Here is a 22,906-nt window from a genome sequence, read left to right as displayed (position 1 = left end):
ACACCCACAAACATCTGGCTTTTGTCTTTAGTGTGCGTCATTTGGCTCCACAATAGTCACAGGTATCTGCTATGATCGGCTGTGATGAAAACACACACCTGGGTGAACACCTTAACTTTTTTTTCCCTCTGCGCATGTGCAACTTCCAACAGAGATAAGAAAAGACGAGATGTCTCACTTCTTATCAACTTCCGTCATCAGCTCTGGAAAAAACAACTTTTTTAACTTTTTAAAACAGGTTTAATGTCTTCTGGATGAAGTCTGATCTGCTACTTTCTACGGTTCCCTGCTTTTCCGATGCATTTGTGATGATAAATGTGACACACAAGGGAAAAAAATGAAGAACAGAAAGGCAAACGTGCCTCCTGACAATGTGAAAAAGTCAAAGCTTACTTTAAGCAGTTTTAGTGTTCTCTTAGTGTTGTTATAAACCAGGAATAACATCTATTTTGTATACGCTGTTTTTTTTTCTTTACTAATGTACCTTTCTTATTGCAGAATGAAGCTTTAGCCTCTGCATGACAAGCTATGACCAACGCTCGACCCTAGATGTCCAACTACAAAGCCAGGACTCAAGAATGAAGACCAAATATGCAATTGTCTTCATCTGTATCGTGGCCCTGGTCATCATCGAGAAGGAAAGCAACATCATATCAAGGTAAGAGAACACATTTCATCTCTTTGTATCATCCACGCTCACTTTCCATCTTAGCTTTTGTCTTGGCTTTTTAATGAATGTACATTAGGGGGGGAAGACTCATCAATATCTTTTTTAAATTGACAAGACAGACGATTTCAGAAGCAGCACTCTGTTTCAGTTTCTACATTGCACAAGCAAATGTTAAGAAAGAGATCGAGTGGAAGTGTTTCCTAATGGCCGTATTAAGCGATGCGATTTTGGTAAATGCACTTAATCATTGTCTTGCCAAGACTTAGTTAGCTTAGCATAAACAATGGAAATGGGAGGAAGAATCCAGAATGTTAATCCATACAGAACCAAAATGTTAACAATATAAATTGTGGTTTTGTGCCATCCAGACTATTTCTTAGAGGTGAGCAGTGGATTTTATTTTCTTTGGACAGAACAAGGCTGTGTTCTTCCACCTGTTTCCAGTATTTATGCTAAGCTATGCTAACCAACTGCTGGCTGTAGCTTTGACTACAACCCACAGACATGACAGTGGTATTGAACTTCTCATTGAACTCTCAGAAAGAAAGCAAACCTCGTTTTACACCATGTCAAACAGTAATTAAGACCAAAGCTGTGATCCTCTGGATCTGTTGTCAAACTTACAGGGACTTTATTAAACCATGTAAGCTAATTCAAAATATAAACTATCTTAGATACTGACACTCTTTCATCTGTTGTTAACTGATGTGAGTCTCTGTGTCTCATCAGGGTCTCTGATAAGCTGATCCAGAGGCAGACTCCACAGCAGACCCCGCAGACTCCACTGGATTATGGCATCACGACACAAAATGGCTCCCTGATGGTGCTTAAAATGCTGCTCTCTCAACTCACCGGTACACCGGGGAATTACTCAAGTCTCTCTGAGGAGCAAGAGGAGGACGAATTAGATGATTTAGGCACGTACAGCTTGAGCGGTGGCCGTAAGCACATATTACTCTTGGCCACCACACGAACAGGTTCCTCCTTTGTGGGGGAATTTTTCAACCAGCACGGCGATAACATGTTTTACCTGTTTGAGCCTTTGTGGCACGTCGAGCGCATGCTGACCATGGCCGGAGAGGCAAACAATGGGACAGTGTTGGCAGGAATCTACCGGGAGGTAGTCCAGGGACTCTTCCTGTGCGATTTCTCTCCTCTTGAGAAGTTCATCTCTCCCCCACCTCAGGACCACGTCACCCCGGCTCTTTTCCGCAGAGAGTCTAGTTTATCGCTCTGTGAAGAACCTGTCTGCACTCCTGTTATCAAAGATGTCTTTGAGAGGTATTGTAAATTCTCTTGATACTCACTTTCACTGATCAAGCTTACAATGTTGGTTGAACATTTAAGATGGAACTAAACATTAACTATGACGCAGTTGCAAAGAGAGAGGGGCTGCTGCTTCTGACAGCATTTGTTTTGCCTCCATTTGGTACGGTGAGTATTCCTAACTGTATACCTTCCATTGTTCCCGTGTGTTTGTGCCGCATTGAAAATGATGTCACAACATTATCATGCCAAACCCAGATGAGCAAAACTACCAAACTAGTCAAATCACGCTGAATGGTACAATGCAATAGAATGGCGGCTTATAATAACCCGGAGCTTGAGACAACGTTGGTAGTTAGCGCGTATATACAGGTTTTTTAAATGTTGGTAAAACAGCTAAAACTAGGTGATTGACTCCTTTCCCATTGCTTGTAGGTGAGCTTGCCTTTCTGTTTTTTCAAACTCAAAGTTGACTGAACGATGTCCGAGCGCTGCTTGAATGGAGATGGATGGAAAATTATTATGGCTCAACCTCCAGTTCTTCAATGTGTGACATAGCGTTGCACTGGAGAAGGGGCAAAAAGTAGCGTGTCCCCCTGGGTGTCATGATTCTATCACTGCCAATTAGTGCTGTAGCTGATAAATACCCGTGACTCCTGTCTGCAGAAAAAGAGCAAGTCATTTACTTCAGGAACCCAAGGGGCCCCAAATGAGAAATGAGAAATGTTTTCAATTCTTTGAAAGATATTTACCATAATTATACCTCTCTTGTCTTAGGTATCACTGTAAGACTCGTCGCTGTGGGCCACTGAACTTGACCCTTGCATCTGAATCCTGCCTTTCCAAGCAACACCATGCCATTAAGACTGTCCGTGTGCGCCAGCTGGAAACATTGCAGCCTTTAGTGGAGGATCCTCGTCTTGATGTGAGAGTGATCCAGCTAGTCCGAGACCCAAGGGCCATCTTAGCATCCCGCATGGTGGCTTTCTCTTCCAAGTACCAGACATGGAAGGCCTGGGCACAGGATGGCCAGGTGCCTGAGGATGATGAGGAGGTGAAGAGGCTCAAAGGAAACTGTGACCACATTAGGATGTCTGCAGAGGTGGGACTGAGCCGACCTCGCTGGCTGAGGAAACGCTACATGTTGGTGCGTTACGAGGATATTGCCCGCTACCCCATGCAGAAGGCGGAGGAGATGTACAGGTTCACAGGGATACCTTTTAGTCCCCAAGCTAGAGAGTGGATTTTGAGGAACACCCAGACCACACAGGAAGCCAGTGGGATTTACTCCACCCAGAAGAACTCATCAGAGCAGGCAGAGAAATGGAGATTTAGTATTCCCTTCACACTGGCTCAGGTAGTGCAGAGAGTGTGTGGACCCACCATGAAGCTGTTTGGGTACAAATTCGTGGATGATGAAAAGACACTGATGAACAAGTCCATCAGTTTGCTTGAGGAGAGACTATTTCATTGATTGAGAGTTCAGAAATGTAGCTGTGAATCTGCAAAACCCTGCACACGATGGATCGGAACCAGGAGAAGCCACAATTGCACAGACCAAAACTAGTAAGCAAAGGTGCCACAAGACACATAACATGTTTTACTGGTGACAGTAAGATCTGGGCCATACAATAATATTCATACTCACCAATGATGTGCCTCATTGTACCAATGAAGAGCCACTTGATAAATAGAAGTATTTATTTGCATACTGTGTTTACTGAAAAGCCTGGCATGTACTAAGCTTAAAGCATAAATGTCAAGCCTGACTTGTAAGAGACTATTATGTAAGATTTTATTGATAGTTGATCATCTTAAGATTTTCAGGGATAAACTTAAGGGAAAGTGAAAGTGATGTGTGTTTTGTTTGTGTTTGTGTGTCTGAAAGAGAGGATGTTTCTGTTCATGCGGTATTGACGCGGTGCTTAATTTTGCCTAGTTCAACCTGGTTTGTTCTTTTGTTAGATCTGCACTAGAACAGACAACAGATTCAGATTAGACCTGATATGCTTTTATGGGACTTTACGTATCCAGCTCAGGTAAAGTGAATGTAGGATTGCATTTTGTGGTGTCTTCGTGTGCTGTGTTCGCTTCTTCCCGAAAGTGAAAATACAGACTGATCTTTGATGTATTTAACCAAATGCCATTTAAAGCAATTCTATTGTAATGTAATTCAGGAATCGCTACAGTATACCATAAAAGCAGAGGTTAATGAAAATGGATATGAAATACTTATATGAAATGAGTTGTGTAATGCTATAGAAAAATTATATCTTACTGTAGATGCCTACATGTGTCTTCAACATACAAGTGTTGTCAGTACCTGTAACTGTAGTAACGTATTTCCCAGCGCTGCCACCTCGACCTTAAGCAAACTAGCAGTTTGGGTGTCGTTTTACAAAGGCTTCTCAGCTCCTGTCGCTATGCCCCTTTAAATCTCAACGTGAAAGTCAGAGTTGATGATTTCAATGTTTTCATGAACACACAAACGAAATTCTTCTGCAAGGAGCTGATTTAATCAATTCCAATTCAAAGAAATGAAATCAGCAGTGATGTAGAAAAACTACTACTTCATGTCAGTCTTGACTTTTTATGAATAAAAGAATAAACTTGATGAGCCTCTCTTGTTCTTACTAAAATATATGAGTTAAAAATTAAGGCTGGCAAGTTATTTCAGAAGCATTTTTTGTTGTATTTACAAGAAAATATCCTGACGGTGGTCAATAAATCAAATAATGCTAGCTAATGCTAAGTGAGCTAGTTACACAAGAATGACAGAGAATGTGCTGGCTAAGTTTCCCAGTGCTAGCATGCTAGCTTGACAGCGGTGAGTACTAACAATAGTGATATTGGTTGTTCATTCATTCTGATAATATTTTCTGACGTGGATGAGACACGAGGTAGTTAGATACAGTTAGCTACGACAGTCCCCGAGCTTGTCGTTCAGCAGCTAACTCAGTAGGATACATCTACAGTTAAGAGCAGCTAACTGCAGAGCTACGTAGCATTTTGGACTGAGCTATATCTGGGCTTGTGATGGCTATTTTGCTTGCCTTTATGTGACTTTGGCATTTAACAGAGTTGTTTATGTGTTTATTAGACTAATAAAGCTAAGAGAGCTTGTGGAAAGTAGCAAACTAGCCATTCATACACATCTACCAGCTCGCTACGGAGAGCTACGGGGCAGTCAGTGTCTATATAGTCAGGCAGTGTGTGATCATGTGTGTTGGAGGAGTGGCTTTGAGGCTTTTGCGGTTGGACACTGTCAAAATGTAGCTTGCTTTTGCTGGTTTCTACAATCTTACCAACCCCAGCTTTAGGATATATCAGTCGTCAGAAAAGGTCTTGGTACAGCACTTCACCAAAAGCTTCAAGGGACATTGCACTCAATCAGCTTTATACAGTCTGTCTTATGTACATCATACAGATCTCAGTGCAACAGACAATGAGTGTGTCAGTCTTTGTCAATGTCGCTCATTGTTACTGAGGGTGTCTGGAATCTCGTCAAGGCTTTTATTATCTGAACCTCCAGACGTCGGAGTCTGCCAACATAAGTATGCAAAGTATGAAGGACAGCGAGCAACCATACCAGCGCACATTAAACATTCATTTACGACAAAGAATCAAACATGCATTTATGATCATACATTTGTCATGCTAAGACCTGTGGAAATACTCATTCTTTAAAGCTATTAGTCGTGAAATTTTAATTTGTTGTTGGTTTTGGTGACGACTAACGTATAAGATGTACGTATGCAACTGTCTCTTTAAGTGAACCCCAGGTGCTGTTGCATTAACTGTCAGTCTAAATGGTATATAAAGGTATCCACTGTGACTCCAGTTCAATGGCAGCATTGTGTTCAGCTTGGCGGGGGCACAGCTGAGACTGCCGTGCTGCTGAAGTAAAGGGATATGCATTAGGGGTACATATAGAAGTGAGCTTATACTAGCTCAGTGTTTAAATATGACTACATTACAGCTGGGAGGCCTTGATTCGCCCTAACTCACTAGTGAAGTATTTAAGGAATACTGTGAAATACCAGACTGAAAGTATGGGTGTAGCAGTTGACAATTATCATTTCAGAGCAATAGTTTTGCAGTTATTCATCCGTCATAAAGATAAACTGTGTGTTTGACTGTAAAAAGTTGGTGCTTCAACCTTCATAGAGACTTCATGCTATTGTCAACTTGGGTTAAACATTTTCATCGTGGGAAAAACATCAGTAGCAGAGCTGCTTGCAAGTCCAGGTCAAGTCTCATTTCAAGTTTCAGTTCCTTGAGGAAAAGTTTAGTCACAGCTCTTGATCTGCTAATCGCAGTTTAGCTGCAAGTCTTTCAGGTCTCTGAATGCGGACTATTAATGAACATATTTGTAAGAGATAAGAAAAATGTATTTTCAGTCTCACTCCCAACTCGTCAAAAATTGACACTTTGGGCTGGGAATGAGACTAAATCAACATTTCTCAATTATAGGACCTTTAAAATGTCCTGATCTTTGAACTGTGTTAATAGTGTTTTTAGGCATAGGTGGAACCAAGTATTTTAAAAGCAATATAATAACCTAATAATTAAACATTTAATTGGTGTGGCTATGCAAGGCTTGATTTTCCCTCAAATACAATTTAATAATATTTTGCTTGCTTGTCATGATCAGGTCTTTAGGATTTTTATGATTTAGATTTGACTTGAGTACAAACCTGCTGCTCTGAGGAAAGTCTCCACTGTACATACTCAGTATGTTCATTTTGCTAAGTGCTTCTGTGTCATTTATAGGATTCAAGAAATTGAGCTCTCAAAATAATAGGCCACATTCAGGTCAGATGTCTCTGTGGAGAGTACTGTATTTAGCCACAAATTCAGCATGCAGATATAGACAGTTGAGAACTTGCTGCGGGAGTGGCTTGAGTAATTTCTTTGGAAATTTGGATACTTTGTCATGTTGTGAAACTTATCACCATGTAACTGAGAGAAGTTTAAGCTGTCAGCAGCTGCTGTTCTCTGTGAAGAAGCTTACTTTAGGGTTTTTAAGATTGTTGTCTTGAGAACCCTAAAGACTGTTTTTAACAACCTGCTGTCAGTGATAACTATTAAAACGTTCCTTTCTCTTCTTTCACATTTGATTATTCTTGCAGGGATAAACAAAGGCCAAAGTGTAGATTATTCTTAAAGGCACACTATGCAGGATTTGGAGGATGGTTGTCTGATTACTTTCACATGTTTTACAAGGCTGTGGCCTATATAACATATCAGTGCTGTATTTTAAGTAAGGCCTGAGGGCGAAAACGTTATCAAATTATAAAGAACAATGCTTGTGGGTCCAGAATGTGCAACACTTTCTCTACTTACAGAGTCTCATTCCCAGGTCATCAAATAACAACGCTTTGGGTTGGTGAGCCACCAATCCAAAGTTGATTCCAGAATAACTGACACCTCTGGCATGACCAGACTAAGCCACAGATGTGTATTAGTCTGGAGCCCCTCATAGCCCCCTTAATTTTCAGTTTCCACGGGCGTTATCAACATTGTGACATAGCGCTGATTGACACATGCAAGGTGTGGCTTTCATTCAAATTGAGAGCATCCAAACGTGTGATGTGTGATTTTCAAATTTGGGCAGTTGATGATCCTCTGCAACATATTAGATAAACAGTTGTGACTGGCCTGTCACAAACCTGGAAACTAGTGAAATCTGTGTGGGTGGGAGGCTCGCCAGATGGATCTGCCAGAGCAGATGAATCATGAGCTTGCAGATGTGTCTGGTTCTCAGGCCAGCTGACGCCCTGAAACAATCAAATTCAGCAAAACAAGAAGAAAATAAGACATTACAAGCAGAGGGCAGGGTCTCTGAGTACAGACACAGCCACACACTTCTAGTCCATACTTTGTTTTTAAGCAAATCCTGCATAGTCTACCTTTAAGGAACTGGAGATGTGTCACACCGATGTAAATGAGGAAATAATTAAAATGATTATTTTGTTGTTCAATGGTGCTTTGAGGCTATGAAGCCAGTATCTTGTTATGTGTGTAAACGGTGCTACTGTCAAACAAACTCATGTTACAGTGTGAATAAATACTTTATGTAATGCTAATTCATCCAAGGTTTTCCAGCAGTCTCATCAACTGTCTTGCGGAGGAAGCGGAAGAGTTGCAGAAGAAAAGTGTCTCTGCCGCAACCACAGTCGCTGTGTTTATGGTATGGTATAATTTATCTTTAAAGTTGAACATATCAGGGAGCCTTTTATAATCTTAAAACTGAACAGTGATGACTTTCACAACCAAGTGTAATCATTTATTTGTGGTTCTTGACCTCTACATTTACTTTTCAGTAAAAAAAAAATACAAAAAAAACACACAAAAAAAAAAACAAAAAACAGATTCCACAACAAATATTTCTGCTTTCTTATCAATGTGTTTTTTTTAAACACTGGGATGCACAGAAGCTAAGGAGGACATGGATAACATTAGGATTAATGCTGTATTGTGTACTCAGTAGCATTCTCTCAGTCCAGCTCTACATCCACATGCTTGCTGTTGCCAGGGATCCCCAAAAGGCTGAGTGGGAATAACCGGAGAAAAAAAGACCGAAACAGGGAGCCCATTCAAGTCTGCATTCTTTCTGTCTGTTTCACGCCCCAGCTGAGGGAAAGCACTTTAGAGTCCACAGCTGTTGGTCAAGCTGACTCTACCACAGTTTGTTTCCCTGATGCTCAATACTCCCACAGCAACATAGCAGATGTTACCATCCCACAACAGAGGAAAAGTCTTAGGGATAAGCCAGGTCTGGCCCTGGCTCAAGTTTCCTTAAAGAGTTGTTTTAAACCACTAGCGGTGTTGTAGAGCAGAGCATACACTGGACCAAGGGTTGATGTGACACACATTTCTGCAGATTGCAACTGTGTGGGTGCAACAACAGTTTCTGAAAGCAAGAACAGAGTGCAAATTAAAGTGAGAGACACAGTAACTACATACACGCAGCAGTTTCACAAATACCAACACAGGATGGAGGTCATGCATCGCACTAGGTAACTGCACCAATATAGAAGAACACAGAAAGCTTATGAACACAGTACAGGATTCAAAACTGTTTATGGCTTTGTGAATGTTTTGAGCTAGCAAACGTTTTCTCAGCTCGTCTGTGTGTTAAGGCAGCTTGAACAACAAAAAAAGCAAGTTTTAGTGATGACAGCTAAAATTCAAAGACTAAAACCTAAAATCCAAAAAACAAAAGACAAGTAAAGGAAAGTTCAAGGAAAACACTAAAAAGAAATACAACACTGAATAGACGAGAAGCCACGGAAAACAAAGTGAAACCACAAAAAGATTTAACTAATGACTGGACTGACATACAATCTAAACCACAGAGGGGATGAGGTGCAGGTGGAGAGAGGCGAAGAAAAACAGGTCAGGGGAATCAGTAGAGGAAACGAGAGCAGAGAAGGAGCTGATTAGCAGGGAACAGGGCAGGGCTAATGAGGCTGATGCAGGGCAGATGTGGAGGAACACAGGTTATGCCACATTTGGTGGCAAGATAAACCAACCAGTTAACCAACCATGGATAAACTTTACCCATTCTGGATAATGAATTGTGTTTCTTATGTTTGTGTATTACTGAAAGAAAAAGCATATGAGGGTGTCAGAGGAGGAAGAGCAGAACACACATAACACACATGCATCTGTTGATTAGGGAGTCTATCGTAAGTAAAGTCAATTTAAAGTAAATTTTTTGTAATCGGGTAAATTTCACAGAGTTAAGTGGAAACACATGGATGAATACATTAAAGTAAAGCAGCACATAATTTCACATAGGAAAAATAAAAACATGAACATATATAAAAATGCTATCCAAGTATAGACAACAGGGCTACTCAAATCCACTGATTATTGGTTGTGTGGAGACCTAAAATAAATCAAGATAACTTTAAAATTTTCACTGACAAGGACAGAAAAGTATTTCTTCTATTATCTTAGCTGGAAAATATGGAAATATACGTTAAACACTGTCTTAAACACTGAGTCATACTCTTCAAGTTAAACTCCTCAGCTCTGACTTAGCTCCTCTAGTTGAATCTTCATAATGCTTATCTGCTCCAGTACCAGATGGCAATTATAGATGTGGTGATCTGCTCAATGCAATCGCACAGACAGATGTGATGGCTTCAAACATCATCTGTCTGGAAAAAACCCCCAACAAATCTAAGGAATTGTTTCCTGTTCATCAAAACTGTAACCTTGTGGTTGACATGCAGCTATGATAATGAAAGACATCTGGAGTTTACACCACAATATTTCTGATTCATTTTTGGCTTATTGTGACTCATGAGCTCGTATCTGATCCTAAATTTCTCATGAACACTGCAATTCGTTTTTCCTGATGATTGTATCTCATGGTCTTTACAAACACACCAAACATTTTGATTTGTGCTGTATGTGTGTCGTAACATGGCCTGAAAGTTTAAGGTAAAATTTGGCACCACTTGCTCCAAGGGTGAAACTGGTTTAAACTGTCATACCATTAACTACAGTACCAACAGATGCACACAGTGTCCTTGTATGCACACGCAGATTGAATGACTCTACTTGTGCTGTGTGAGGAAAGTGAAGGGAGTTAGCTAAGGAAACAGGAAACCCACCTCCCTCCGCCCTTATCGTCCTTTTCTGGCTCTCATCCATGTTCCTCCTCTCTTAAACATCCCCTGTCCCACCTCAGTCCTCTTCCTAGAGGTGCTAATTACTGCTTTCGGAAAGATAAACAAAGATTTCTTGATTGGAAATGTTTTTGTGTAGTTTTTGGGTGTGTGCCTCTGCTTTGTGATGTTTTTCTTTTGGGATCACGACATCCACTTTCTATCTTAAAGCTATCCAGTGTCACACAATCACTGTGCCACTCCAGTCCAGCCCTCCACCCCTCAAGCAAACATATACCCACACAAACACACACACTCTGGACCCCTACCTTTCTCTAAGCACACTCCATCTCCTCTTACTGGCTGCCCCTCACTGCAAGGTAAATAAATCCTGTGGTTGGGGTGGAACACTGAGCGCCCTCATATGCCTTTTGGAGCTGCTGCCTGAAAGAAGCCTTGTGTTCGCCTCTGTAAGGTGGCTCCACTCAGCCACACGCTGGCCATGCACAGATAGGCTGCCCTGTGGAACACCCAAAGAATGAATCAGCTCTTTAAAACATCATGGTTTCAAACTAAAACCCTAAACTTTGTCTGATGTATTAAAACATACACAGTGGCTACCTCCAGTGTTCAGGATAAATAATGTTCATTTTATGTTAATGTTAAAGGAGACCTGTTAAGCTTTTTCATTTTTTTCCCTTACTTTGGTGTCATTTAGGTTCTTGTGCATTTAAATGGTCTTGAAAGTAATAAAGGTTAAAGTCTGCACCAACAGAAGCTCTTCTCTCCCACAGAAAACACTGCTCCTGAAACGCCTCGTCAGTAGTCCCGCCTTGAATTCTGTGACCTTGTGACATCACACTATGTCACATGTCATACATTTGCATAATGTTTGCCTAGTAGCTACTTTGGCACATAAAAATGTATTTAATAAAGCTGCTCTGTTGTTGTTAGTGTTGCTGGCTCAGGTGTGTGCGAGCTGACCAATCAGAGCAGACTTGTTATTCAGGAGGAGGGCCTTAAAGGCACAGGAGCTAAAACAGAGCGACAAAATGAGAAAACTGATGTACTTTTTGAGCATTAAAACATGTAAATCTATTCTAGTAGTAAACCTAAAAATGAGCATAATATGTCTACTTTAACATAAAGGGGACACTAGAGGTGAAATCATTAACCAGTTTAACTAATATCACCATGTAACTTCCCCAGTTGACTACTTACATTAAGAGAATTATGTTTTGTATTACAAGTGGTCTGAAATTTTATGTTTAAATATACAAATAATGCATTATTGAACATTGGTTGAAATGTCTTGTTTCATTGTGTTGACATATTAGAGTCAAAGGTTTTTATGGAGGGAATTTTGGATATATCTTCTCATTACTTCATAAATAAGAAAATACTGTCACCATGTTCTTAGGAATAAAATGTTCTATAAATCAGGCTATGATTGATATATGAACAAATGGTAAATGGGCTTTTCTAGTCTAATCAACCACTCAAAGTGCTTTATAACAGAAGTCAGCATTCACCCATTCACACACACACACACACACACACACACACACACACACACACACACACACACACACACACACACACACACACTGGTGACAGAGGCTACCATGTAAGGCACCACCTGCTCATCAGGAGCAATAACCATTCATACGCACACTCGCACACTAGTGGAAGAGCCACCAGGAGCAGTTGGGATTCAAGGCACTTCAACATATAGGCTGCAGGGGCCAGGAATTTAACCAGCGACCCTCTGATTCGTGGACAACTGCTCTACCTCCTGAGCCACAGCTGCCAAAAATGTGTGTAAAAACCTTCAAAATAAAGACAAGAGGCGAAGCAGGAGAAGTTTGGTGTATGTATGTGCTCCTGATGTGGAGATTTCTGGCTCAGAGAACGAGGACAACTTGGCTTTAATGATATGTATTATGTACTAGCTGATTACTTACATTAAGACATTTTTTTTTCTGGTATTTTATGTTCAAATATTCAAATGAGGCTATACTAAATCATGTGCTTATGTGTATACATGTCCAGAACAGAAATCTTTACTAAAGCAAACACCTAAAATGTATTTTGGACATTTTCTTTCCACTAGTCTAAAAGAAGACATGCTCAGAAAGCAAAATAGCCCCAAAAAAATTGACCAGCAAATGAACAAATAATGTTTTCACACCCCTAGTTTTCATCACTCCTGGTCCTCGGGGCCCCCTGCTGCATGTTTTAGATGTTTCCCTACTTCATTTCACCTGATTCAAATGAATGGGTCGCTTCAGCAGAGCTTGATGACGAGCTGATCATCTGAATCAGGTGTGTTGGAGCAGGGAAACATCTACAGACATGCAGAGCAGTACTGAAGAACAAAACCGTTGTGCCACACTGTGACATGCTGCATTTGTTTCCTGTGTGTCCTGCAGAGGGCAGTAGACCCCACATTATCATCAAGGGTTACACATTTGTTATCTGTATGCTTCTCTCTCTCTCTCTCTCTGTGTGTGTGTGTGTGTGTACAGATAACACATGACTCTGTACAGTATGTGTGTGCATGTGCATATGGGCATGCAGAAATGCATATATGTATGCTTTATATGCATGTGGGCATATGGATATTTGCATGTGTGTGGGGCCTCTCTCAGGTGATCGCTCACGTGTGCAGTGGTAATTGTTGTGACGTTTTATCTTCCTCATTACAGGAAGTTTTCTTGCAGCTCGAGACAAAGCAGAAAATGACTCCTGCTTATGCCTGTTCCTCTTCAAGCCATTGTTTGTCTCTCTGTTCCCTCCAATGCGTCTCTAGAGCTCAATGGGACGGAAGTGTGAAAGATGTCCACATCAAAGAGGGTGCAGGCCAGCACTAATCCGCAAATAATGACAGGCAGGCAGGGCTGGACTTAACACACATGTCCCCTTACTTACTAATCTTGGACGGCATAGAGCAATCCCTCATGGGGATCATCGTACAGCGTAACACCTGCACTACAGATAAAGACAAGTAGGAATTATGGGATGAAATAAGACAAAGAGGGTTTAAAGACATCTTAATGTTTAATATCTTATGTTTTATTATGAGGAGGAGAAGCACAACTTTAGAGACATTACAAGATGAGTTTTCCCCTCTCTATAAGTTGATTCTGACCCGAGAAGTGGACACCCTCTAGTGGAGAAACTGACTGTTTATACACGAACATTAAAAGCTCCATATAAATGTGAAAATCTGGTGTTTTTGAGAAGACACACACACATGCTCACACATACACAAACTTCTTATCTGTCAGGTGGGCAGCAGCCCTTGAGGGAAAATTCTTGCAGACTCACCTGTACCATTGTTCCCTCTGCTCTTCCTGTGTGAGGAGCCTGTGTTGTTTGAATACAATGGGGGGTCAGGGAAATCACAGCAGCTGTCAGACAGACACTCCATCATTGTGACAGAGAGTGGAGTGACAACAAACGGCACAAACGCTCACTACCAACTAGCCCCATTTTTGTGTTTACTCACCGCTTTTATATGCAGGTGCCATTACGCAGCAGATTGTGTATGGGTCTCCATTTTCAGAGTAAATCTCCTGGAAATGTTGTTGTTGTCCTTTTATTCTATATTTCAGCTGCAACCTAATAAATGCTGAAAATATTTTTGTGTTCCACATATTTTGAGTGACTTTGTGGTTCTGTGGTGTTGCAAAAACATCCTCTCTTTCTCCTTTCTTCGTCTTAATCAAAACTAATCACAATAGTCAACAATAATTGGATTATAAATTACACTCACACATGAATAAGAAATGTGCTTGCCAAAATTTTGAATCTTGCATTTGGAAATATGAGATTTATTTTCTTGTTTTAAAAGTTATTTACTAGTTTCTAACTTTGAATCTTTGAATTGATATAGTCTTAAATTGCTCATGAATATGTTTATTAAATTATCTATTACACAGGAAATATAGTAAATTACTGGTCAAACAAGCTGTATTAGATAGAGTGAACCTAAATACCAGTCATACTTCACTGATATTAAATAATTGTCTGCTTAAATTGGTGATTTTTTTCTTGTTCCTTGGCTTGCATTTCTTTCAGAATGCTTCAGTTAAGAATACATCCAAAACAAATAAAGAATTATTAGCAATATTCAGTGTATTTCACTTATTACTGTGCTGTAGCAAGTCTGATCTCAAGTAAGTTGATGTAAAAAACAGCTTTTTCCACTGATGTCAAACCTTTGAACACTTATCAGACCCTACTTATTTCTAGACTGAACAACATACTTCAAGATTCCTTGGTAGATACAATTATCTTGCTACATGAACAGATACTTTCCCTAGTATTAGGCCAATTTCTCCTCAAATTCAGTGTTAATTTCATGTATTTTTAATGTACATTCTTTTTGCAGCGCAGGGTTCAAAACCTCGGCAAACTTTAGACAAACCCATAAAAGCATCAAGACAGAAACATCAAAATCCTAAACTGTATGGGTGTGATAGAAATGTGTATTCAGTATAGAAGTATGTTCAAATAGAGTGCAAATCAATATAAAACTTCAATTAAAACAAAAAACACACCATAATACTAGAATGGCACTCAGTAGAGTGCATACCTGTGCTAAGGCCCAACAGATCCCCTTTAATGCTATCATAGGTAATAATAACTGCACATATAGTTTATTTTAACACACATCCTGAATTGATTAAAAACATCTGAAATTCATTGCTGTATCATGAATGCAATAAATGTAATTTAATCAAGTACAGGTTTCTTTTCTGCGTCAACATATGATTAATTTGTACCAAATTTTGGATTAGCATGAGTTATCTCTTTTTAATCTGTATTCCGTCAACAGTGGGGAGACAATTAATGTTGTAATCCAACATGTAAAAGACTGCTAAGAACTGTAACTGATATTGCAAAACTGATAGCAGCAGCATCCTCAGCAGAAACTGATATCATATGATATTATGCCATCCACTAAGTAATACTAAGCCCACCTATTCACTCCCTAATCTCCCAGTGAACTTCACAGCGGCAGCCAGGTTATGTTAGACTGACGTGAAACAAAAGGTAACAGTGTGCAGCTCGATGTCTTCCACACGTTGAACCCCATAGGAAAGGTCTATCTGAAGTGCCAGAGATGGGGATTAAAACTCACTGTGGGAATGTCAGCTTTTGTCAGACAATAGAAGCCCATCGCCGCTGCCACCACCGTCATTTAAAATTTATAACGCTACCTCCAAAATGGTGGCTTTCATCCAGCTATTGCAGCTTTATCTTGACATGATTTTGGAAATGGTTATATCAAGGATTATTATTTATGAGCCTCCATTTGTAATCAAATAAGAGAAAATATCAAAAGCATGACGTCTCGCTTTCCTCCCATAATGCCAATGCTCTTCTCTGTCCTGAGTGATGGGTGTACCCCGTCAAGGTCAGCCCACAGCGAGCCCCCACAAAAGCCTCTATATACACCAGTGTTACCTTATACCATGTTGTCTCCTCTGCACCCCACTGTCAATCAATCTGCTGGTCCAACCTTCTCAAGTGGCATAAGCTATGATTAGCGATTTCTACCATTATGTATCCCCCCCCTGCATAATTCATGCTGTCCATTCTCTTTGGAGAGAACACGAGAGGGGAATCCCACCCTGCTCCAACAAAACCCACCGGGCTTGTCTCGAGGTGGGAGTGAGAAAATAATGTTGCATTTTTAATTATCCAAACATTAGATGATTTATAATTGATGAGGGGATGAACGTAGGTGCAGGTTTGCCCCTCCGCCGTCAAGGAAATGAAATGGTGTGGAAAGTGTTGGGTCATTAGGCCGTTAGGGATCGGGTGCTCTCCTGATCCAAAGACCAAGTACGACAAAGCAGCGGAGAGGGGATCCCATACACTGACCAAAGTGGAGCAAGCATTTTCCCTTCTCTCAGTTGAGCCCGCTAATTGTCTGGCTGTGTTGTACTGCTGAGAGACCAGGAGGTTTGTCATTGGAGAAGCTTTCTTTGGTTTACTGAGGGGTTAGTTAACATGACAACTTGTTTCAGTAAAATAATACAGTGGGATCTGCTCGAGGTAGATGCCCTGTTTGGCGAAGTTACTGTGTTTGGATAATGAGAATGTTATTTATTGAAGCTTACTTTCCTTTGCAGCATTTACTGGCGACTTTAAAGGTTCACCCAAAAAAGAAATTTTAGTCATTATCTTTTCGTCCCTATTCAGATGGAATGTAAGGTGAAGTTTTGCAGTCCACAAAACATTTCTGAAGTGTCAAAGCAAACCAGAATTGCAGCATTCTCTTAAACAACTGACTTGTTTTACAACAGGAATAAAAACAGAAAAAAAACTCCAGAAAATGGCTCTGGTGTCATCCAAGTCTCTGGAAGTCCCTAGATCCTGAATTGATAAAAAAAAAAAAAATAATAATAATAATTTACACCCTTGATGTGTGGTCAGACTTGTGCACTGACTTCAGACAGGGTGCGCACTTACACTTTTTGCTTCGCAAAAACGCTGCTTAAAACGGGTGTAAATAGTATCTTTTCCTATCAATTTTGGATCTTGTGGCTTTCAGAGACTTGGGCTAGTTGTATGGAGCATTTTATGTTTATTTTCAGTTGTCACTATCTACTTAAGTCGATTGAACTAAAGCTGCAACACTGTTTTGCTGTGAAGCTCAAGATTTGTTTTGCACACTAAACTTCATCCAGCATTTCACTGGCATCAGAGTGATTAAACAATGACTGGATTTTCATCTTTGGGTGAACTTATCTTTTAACGAATGATATTTAAGTTACAAACTGCAAATAAAAACCGACAAAGGAATCTAAACTTGTTCCTGTCTTTGAGGACACAGGCTTTAGAAATGGTCATGTTTTTCTCCAAGTAATTCTTAATCGCTGTGTTTTCATCTCCAGGCAGGACAGTAATGACCAATTCTGAGTGACTGACCATGGGAATGGGCACAGCTTAAATCCCCTACATCCCTGTGTGTACTTGATTCCCAAACTCTACACACACACACACAAGCACACATGCACACACACACTCAGGGTTACAGAGTTGAGTCTGCTTTATGGTGTAGCCACCCTTTGATTCACCGCTCAATGAAACTTGTGACTGTTTTAATTAAGGGGAAAATACACTGACAGTGTAGCACACGGAAATCCGCCGCCATGCGAATAAAGGGCGCTAATGCTTTTCTTCCTGTCGACGCAAGGCTGGCCTCCTTTTGTCAGACTGACCATTCACTTCTCATTCATTTTCTTTGCCTCTCTTTCTTCTGTTCTTAAGTACGGCATCGCATGAGGTCTGTAGCTAATGACAGGAAAAACATATTCAGGGCGCAGCCAGGTGAGAGAGCTCCATGTGACTGGCTGGGATTGACATTTTTGTGAAAACACACACACATTTTTTACTTTGTTTTCTGCTCTGTTTGTGACAGAACTGCCACAGGGGATTCTTTATGGCAGCCAAAGAGAACGACAGGGAATATTTCACCCTCTTGTGTTGTTTGGTGTGCCTCAGGGCAGGAGGAGTTCACCATCCTGCAGGAAATAAATGATAACTAATTGTCTGTTTGTCTAATTCTTTACTTTTTAAGGTGAATTTCACTGTTCAGTAAACTTTCCATGGGTTAGCTTGTGTACTATTTAAACTTCTCACTCTTTAGTTATGAGCAATAGAAAAGAACTGTACTCTCTGGCCATCAACCGGCATCCAAACCCAGCTGACAGCTGTCTGTGGGTTCCCATGTTAGTCACAGAGGTACAGTTCTCTGTCGTTGTGGTATTTTGACAGATGTTTCACCGAGGTTTGTGTATGCTGGTGTGTGACAAGTCCTCTCTTCCTCTGGGGATCAATGTCTGTCCTGTTCTCTTGCCGATCTGATGTTTATCTGCTGGTGATCAATCACACTGTTGACAGCATGAGGGTTAGTGTTACCATCCACACTGGCTGTGAGTGAGTGTCTACAGATTGAATGAAAAGGACAGGTGATAACTAATAAGAATACGTGTATTAATTAAATATAATAGTCTCGATCCTACTTGGATCGTCGTGTCAGAATATTTGAAAAATGAAAACCATAACCATATTTGAATATGCACACCAACAGGCTGACCAGCTCTGTATGGCAGGTGTGGGTACAGTGTATACTGCCCAGGGTGATAAACATCCAAAAATCAACAATTCAGTGACAATTAAATCAAGTAAAGTCACACAGATAAAAACAGAAATACAAAGACCATACTTCAGGGACAGTGCACAGCTTCTTAGCTTTCCCAGAGTTAGCTATTTGCTAATTGTATCTGTAGTCCCTGGGTAGGAGACATGTCTCTTTAAGAAAATAAACATTACAGAATGCAAAACAGGAAACAAGATTTCAAAACATTAAAACACTACAACAATAACAACCAGAGGTCATGAGACTAAGTGTTTGCATTTATGTGTGATGGGTACATGACTGGGTTGATTTAGAATCAGAGGAGCTGCTGCTCTCTCTGATGTTACTTGGTAGTGAGTTACTAAATCAGTCACGCTAACGATCTAAAGATCTGTTCTGTATCATGCAGTCACTTCTGTTGGTCGTCCTAGTTGTTATCTGAACACAGTGTAATGGACTCTTTTAATGGTGGGGGAGACAGACCACTGATCGCTATGTACGCTCAACAAGCATCACCAAGACACGCAAAAATACTAAAAAGTTAGGAGGTTATACCACTGAATGAGGTCTCTGTAGTGTTAACTTGATGGCTTTTTGTGCAGAGCCTTGAGATTCATCATAAATTTATATCCACTATGTTAAAAAAAAAAAAATCAACTCACAGTATTTATTTTCTGCCACTAGGGGTCTCTCAATCAAAACAAAAGCTATAATTACTGTGGGATCATGGGTGTTGTTGGCTTAATTGTTAAACAACGGCCATTGCTGATGAAAATCTGTCCAAGTGACTCAGGGAGAAATGCTCCTGGATGAGGTAATGTTTTAAAGTTGTATTCGCGTAATGTTGGAGGAAATGCACCATTACCTTGAATATAATTACAGTTTTCTCTTGGTTTGAACATTGTTGGAAACATTTGGGATAATGTCAGAACACGACTCAACTGAATATATAACAAAGATTGAGTCGTTTTTAGACATTTTGATGAAGACATGTTACATATTATATCTTTATGTTAGGGGAGAAACATAAGAAATCTTACTAGTGTCAAGAAACTGGGTCTTAAACCCTTCTATAAAAAGTTAGCCACGTCAGATCACAGTAAGGGCAACAATACACTGGCTGTATTTTCGGAATTTAACAATTTCTCAATTTTTCAATTTGTCATTTTTACACATCAATCAAATATATGCAAACATGTGGTACATGATATTTAAAATATTGTGCTGTAAATGCATTCATGTAGCAAATATCTGTTCGCAAACTTAAGACCAGTTTATAAATTTGAAGAAAAATCTGCTTTATTAACACATTTGAAAGAGAATGGGAGCTAGTTAATAAGTTGATTAATTTGCCTTTATGAACGTATCTATTGTGAATTAATCGTTACATTAAAGTTTAGATTTTAAACCCTTCGCGAAAAAAAATGTTTAATGCTAAATGTATGCAAAGGTCCAGAGAGAGCCAAAGCTTATAGTCCCATAAAGACTTCATTGTTGAGATAACAGATGGGAGTCTACAACAAGTGTACACTTAAAAAAGAGAAAAGCTTTTTAATACTGTACAGCCCTGGTTTCGAGTATCCCCAGCCCAAAATAAAGCTCCTACAGCCTCTCCACACAAATGATTGATGATGACTCCCAGCTCACAGCAAATGGGCCCAAGTCAGGATTTTCGTCCTTAATGCAGGTGTCAGTAATCCTCCTTTGCCTCTTCAAGTGATGGTTTTAGCCCGAGGAAATGCTTGACCAGATTCCTCCCTTACTGCGTAGAAACAGTGTAATCTCTCAATCCTTGACACAGCAAATAAACACAGCACAGAAAGAGAGCCCGGCAACTTTATCTCTTACTTCCTTCCACATTGTCTCGTTGACAAGTTTCAGGGGAACCTCACCGAGGAGAGAAAAGAGGAGACATATTTCTTTGGTAACAAGCCCAAAGGGGCTATGACTGGGGATTGAAGGTTAAGTGCATGTACTAATACTCACAAAAAGGAACTTAACACCTTCGGATATAATGACACTGCATGCACTTCCTATTGGCCTTCCATTTGGTTCCCATCTCTTCCTGAGGAGAGGAAAACTGCCATGTTGTCCTGTAACTCAAGCTGGGAAGTTAAGATTCTGAGATAAGAAACTATAAATAAGGTGCTTGATAAATTATCTTTAACGTAATAATGTGGTGATTATACATTTTATTGTTATTTCCATAGAAGTCATACATTTACTTTGTTAATATAATGATTCATAAAAACAACTTTGTTAGAGTGAAAGATAGAACACCCTGAAGAGAAACTTGTTCAGGCTTCTTTTAAAAGCATGATGTCACTCACACCGCTGTATCCAAAGCACATAATTGGAGGTTAATGTCTTTTAACCTTTCTCATAAATTATTCCTTCGGATACCTGAACTCCCACTCCTCCTGTTGCCCACCCCTCATCCTAATTGGATGGGACACCTTTTCCTCAGGAGATAACTGTACCACGGCTTCAAACGAGGAGAACTTCAGGACTTTGTCTCATTTGGCTGCATAGACATTTGAGGTCATCCCAGATAAGACTGAATAGAAAAAGTGTCGTCATGCATAGACAGGAGAGGAAAGTGGACCGTTCCCAGACCCTCCTAGACCTCACGCTCCTAGGTACTGCAACGAGATTTATAAGTACCAGGAAACGGATGGGGATAGCAGAGAGTGAAAGTAACTAAGTACTTTTTTTTACTCAAGTGCTGCACTTTTACATTTTCGAGGTTGTACTTAACTTGGTTATTTCCATTTTTTGCTACTTGCAGCTTCTACTTGACCACATTTCAGTGGCAAAGAGCGTACTTTTTATTCCACTACATTTATTTGATTACTTAAAGGTGCACTATGTAGTTTTAGGGGAGAAATTTTAATCAGACGAGAAAGATCTTCATTGACTGATTGCCACCTTTCTAGCTTCAAACAGTGTTCTGGGACCTTATTGTCCTCTGAGAACAGCTTGTTTGTTCAGTCATGGAAAAAATAAATATGTCTGAGTTCAAATTTCTTTTACAAAAACTACATAGTGAACCTTTAAGTTGTCTTGCAGATTCAGATGAATAATACAAACAATAATCAACAAATAAATTATGATGTAATATTACTGATAAGATAAGATGATCTCCTGGGTGACATTCACAAGCTTCCCAGCAGTTTATATAGTAAAAAATATATTTCATAAAAATATATATTTCCAGCTGCAACATTGAAGTGGTGCACGTATTAATACATCAATAATTTTAAATCAACAATTTAATATACATAATTCTGAAATGGGCCACTCTGCATAATGAGTATGTTTACTTTTTTAACTATAGGTATATTTGGATGCTAATACTTTTGTATTTTTCATAAGTACAGTATTGAATGCAGGACTTTTACAAAGTATTTCTACACTGTGGTATTGTTACTTTTACAAGACCCAGTACTTCTTCCACTGCTGGGGCATTTAGAGTGCATCCCTTCATTCCTTTCCTTTCATACACAACACCTCCAAGAAGACACCTTTTTTTGAAAATAGATATTATGCAGCAAAACCTCCAGGAAGGTAATAAAAGGAAAACAACAAAAAAAAACCAAAACAAAACAAAACAAAACAAAGAACAGCACCAATCCTTAGGCCTTCAGGGATACTGACCAGTTTTACGTATTCATAGGGAGAACAACTATTCAAACTCTGTCTCCACGACTTCATTCATTCATTTTAAATAAATCCAGACCAGAATGATGTCATGTTATCTTTTTTCATTCTGGACAGTTACAGTGCAGAAATGCAGTGACAATGCTCAGCTTGAGTTCAGATCTGGAAGGCAGCTCCATTGCCCTCTAGGTTAGCTGTTACCAAAATAAGCTACATGTAGGACTATGGGGTCAGTCAACTCTAGAACCTATTGTACGCTCGGCAAACGGCAACTATAGCAGCAACCAGTCAAGGTTAGTCATACATTACCTCTCACAGTGAGACCACCCCTATCAAAGAGTTTGTCAGCTGTATTAAACAAATTGATTGAGTATGCTATAAATGATATCACACTATTGTCAGTTTCTGTCTCAAATGCTAACAGTATCTAAAGTGTTGTAAGTCCGCTCAAGCTCTTAACCTGACAAGGTCCTGCGCAGGTTCACACCTTGTCTCGACTGGAGTATTTCCTGTTCCACCTCTAAATGA

The 22,906-nt window shown here is 39.9% G+C and overlaps 1 protein-coding gene across 1 annotated transcript; it reads left to right on the top strand.

Moving 5' to 3' along the window:
* Nucleotides 1-563: 563 nt before the first annotated feature.
* chst3a (carbohydrate (chondroitin 6) sulfotransferase 3a) lies at nt 564-3,410 on the top strand. Its single transcript, XM_073482566.1, has 3 exons — nt 564-658; nt 1,400-1,951; nt 2,714-3,410. Exons 1-3 carry the CDS (start codon nt 579-581, stop codon nt 3,408-3,410), a joined length of 1,329 nt encoding a protein of 442 aa, XP_073338667.1. The 5' UTR covers nt 564-578.
* Nucleotides 3,411-22,906: the final 19,496 nt, after the last annotated feature.

This window comes from Pagrus major, chromosome 15, assembly GCF_040436345.1.
Source record: "Pagrus major chromosome 15, Pma_NU_1.0".
In the NCBI taxonomy this organism is placed as follows: Eukaryota; Metazoa; Chordata; class Actinopteri; order Spariformes; family Sparidae; genus Pagrus; species Pagrus major.
This window is presented reverse-complemented; position numbering and strand designations above follow the sequence as displayed.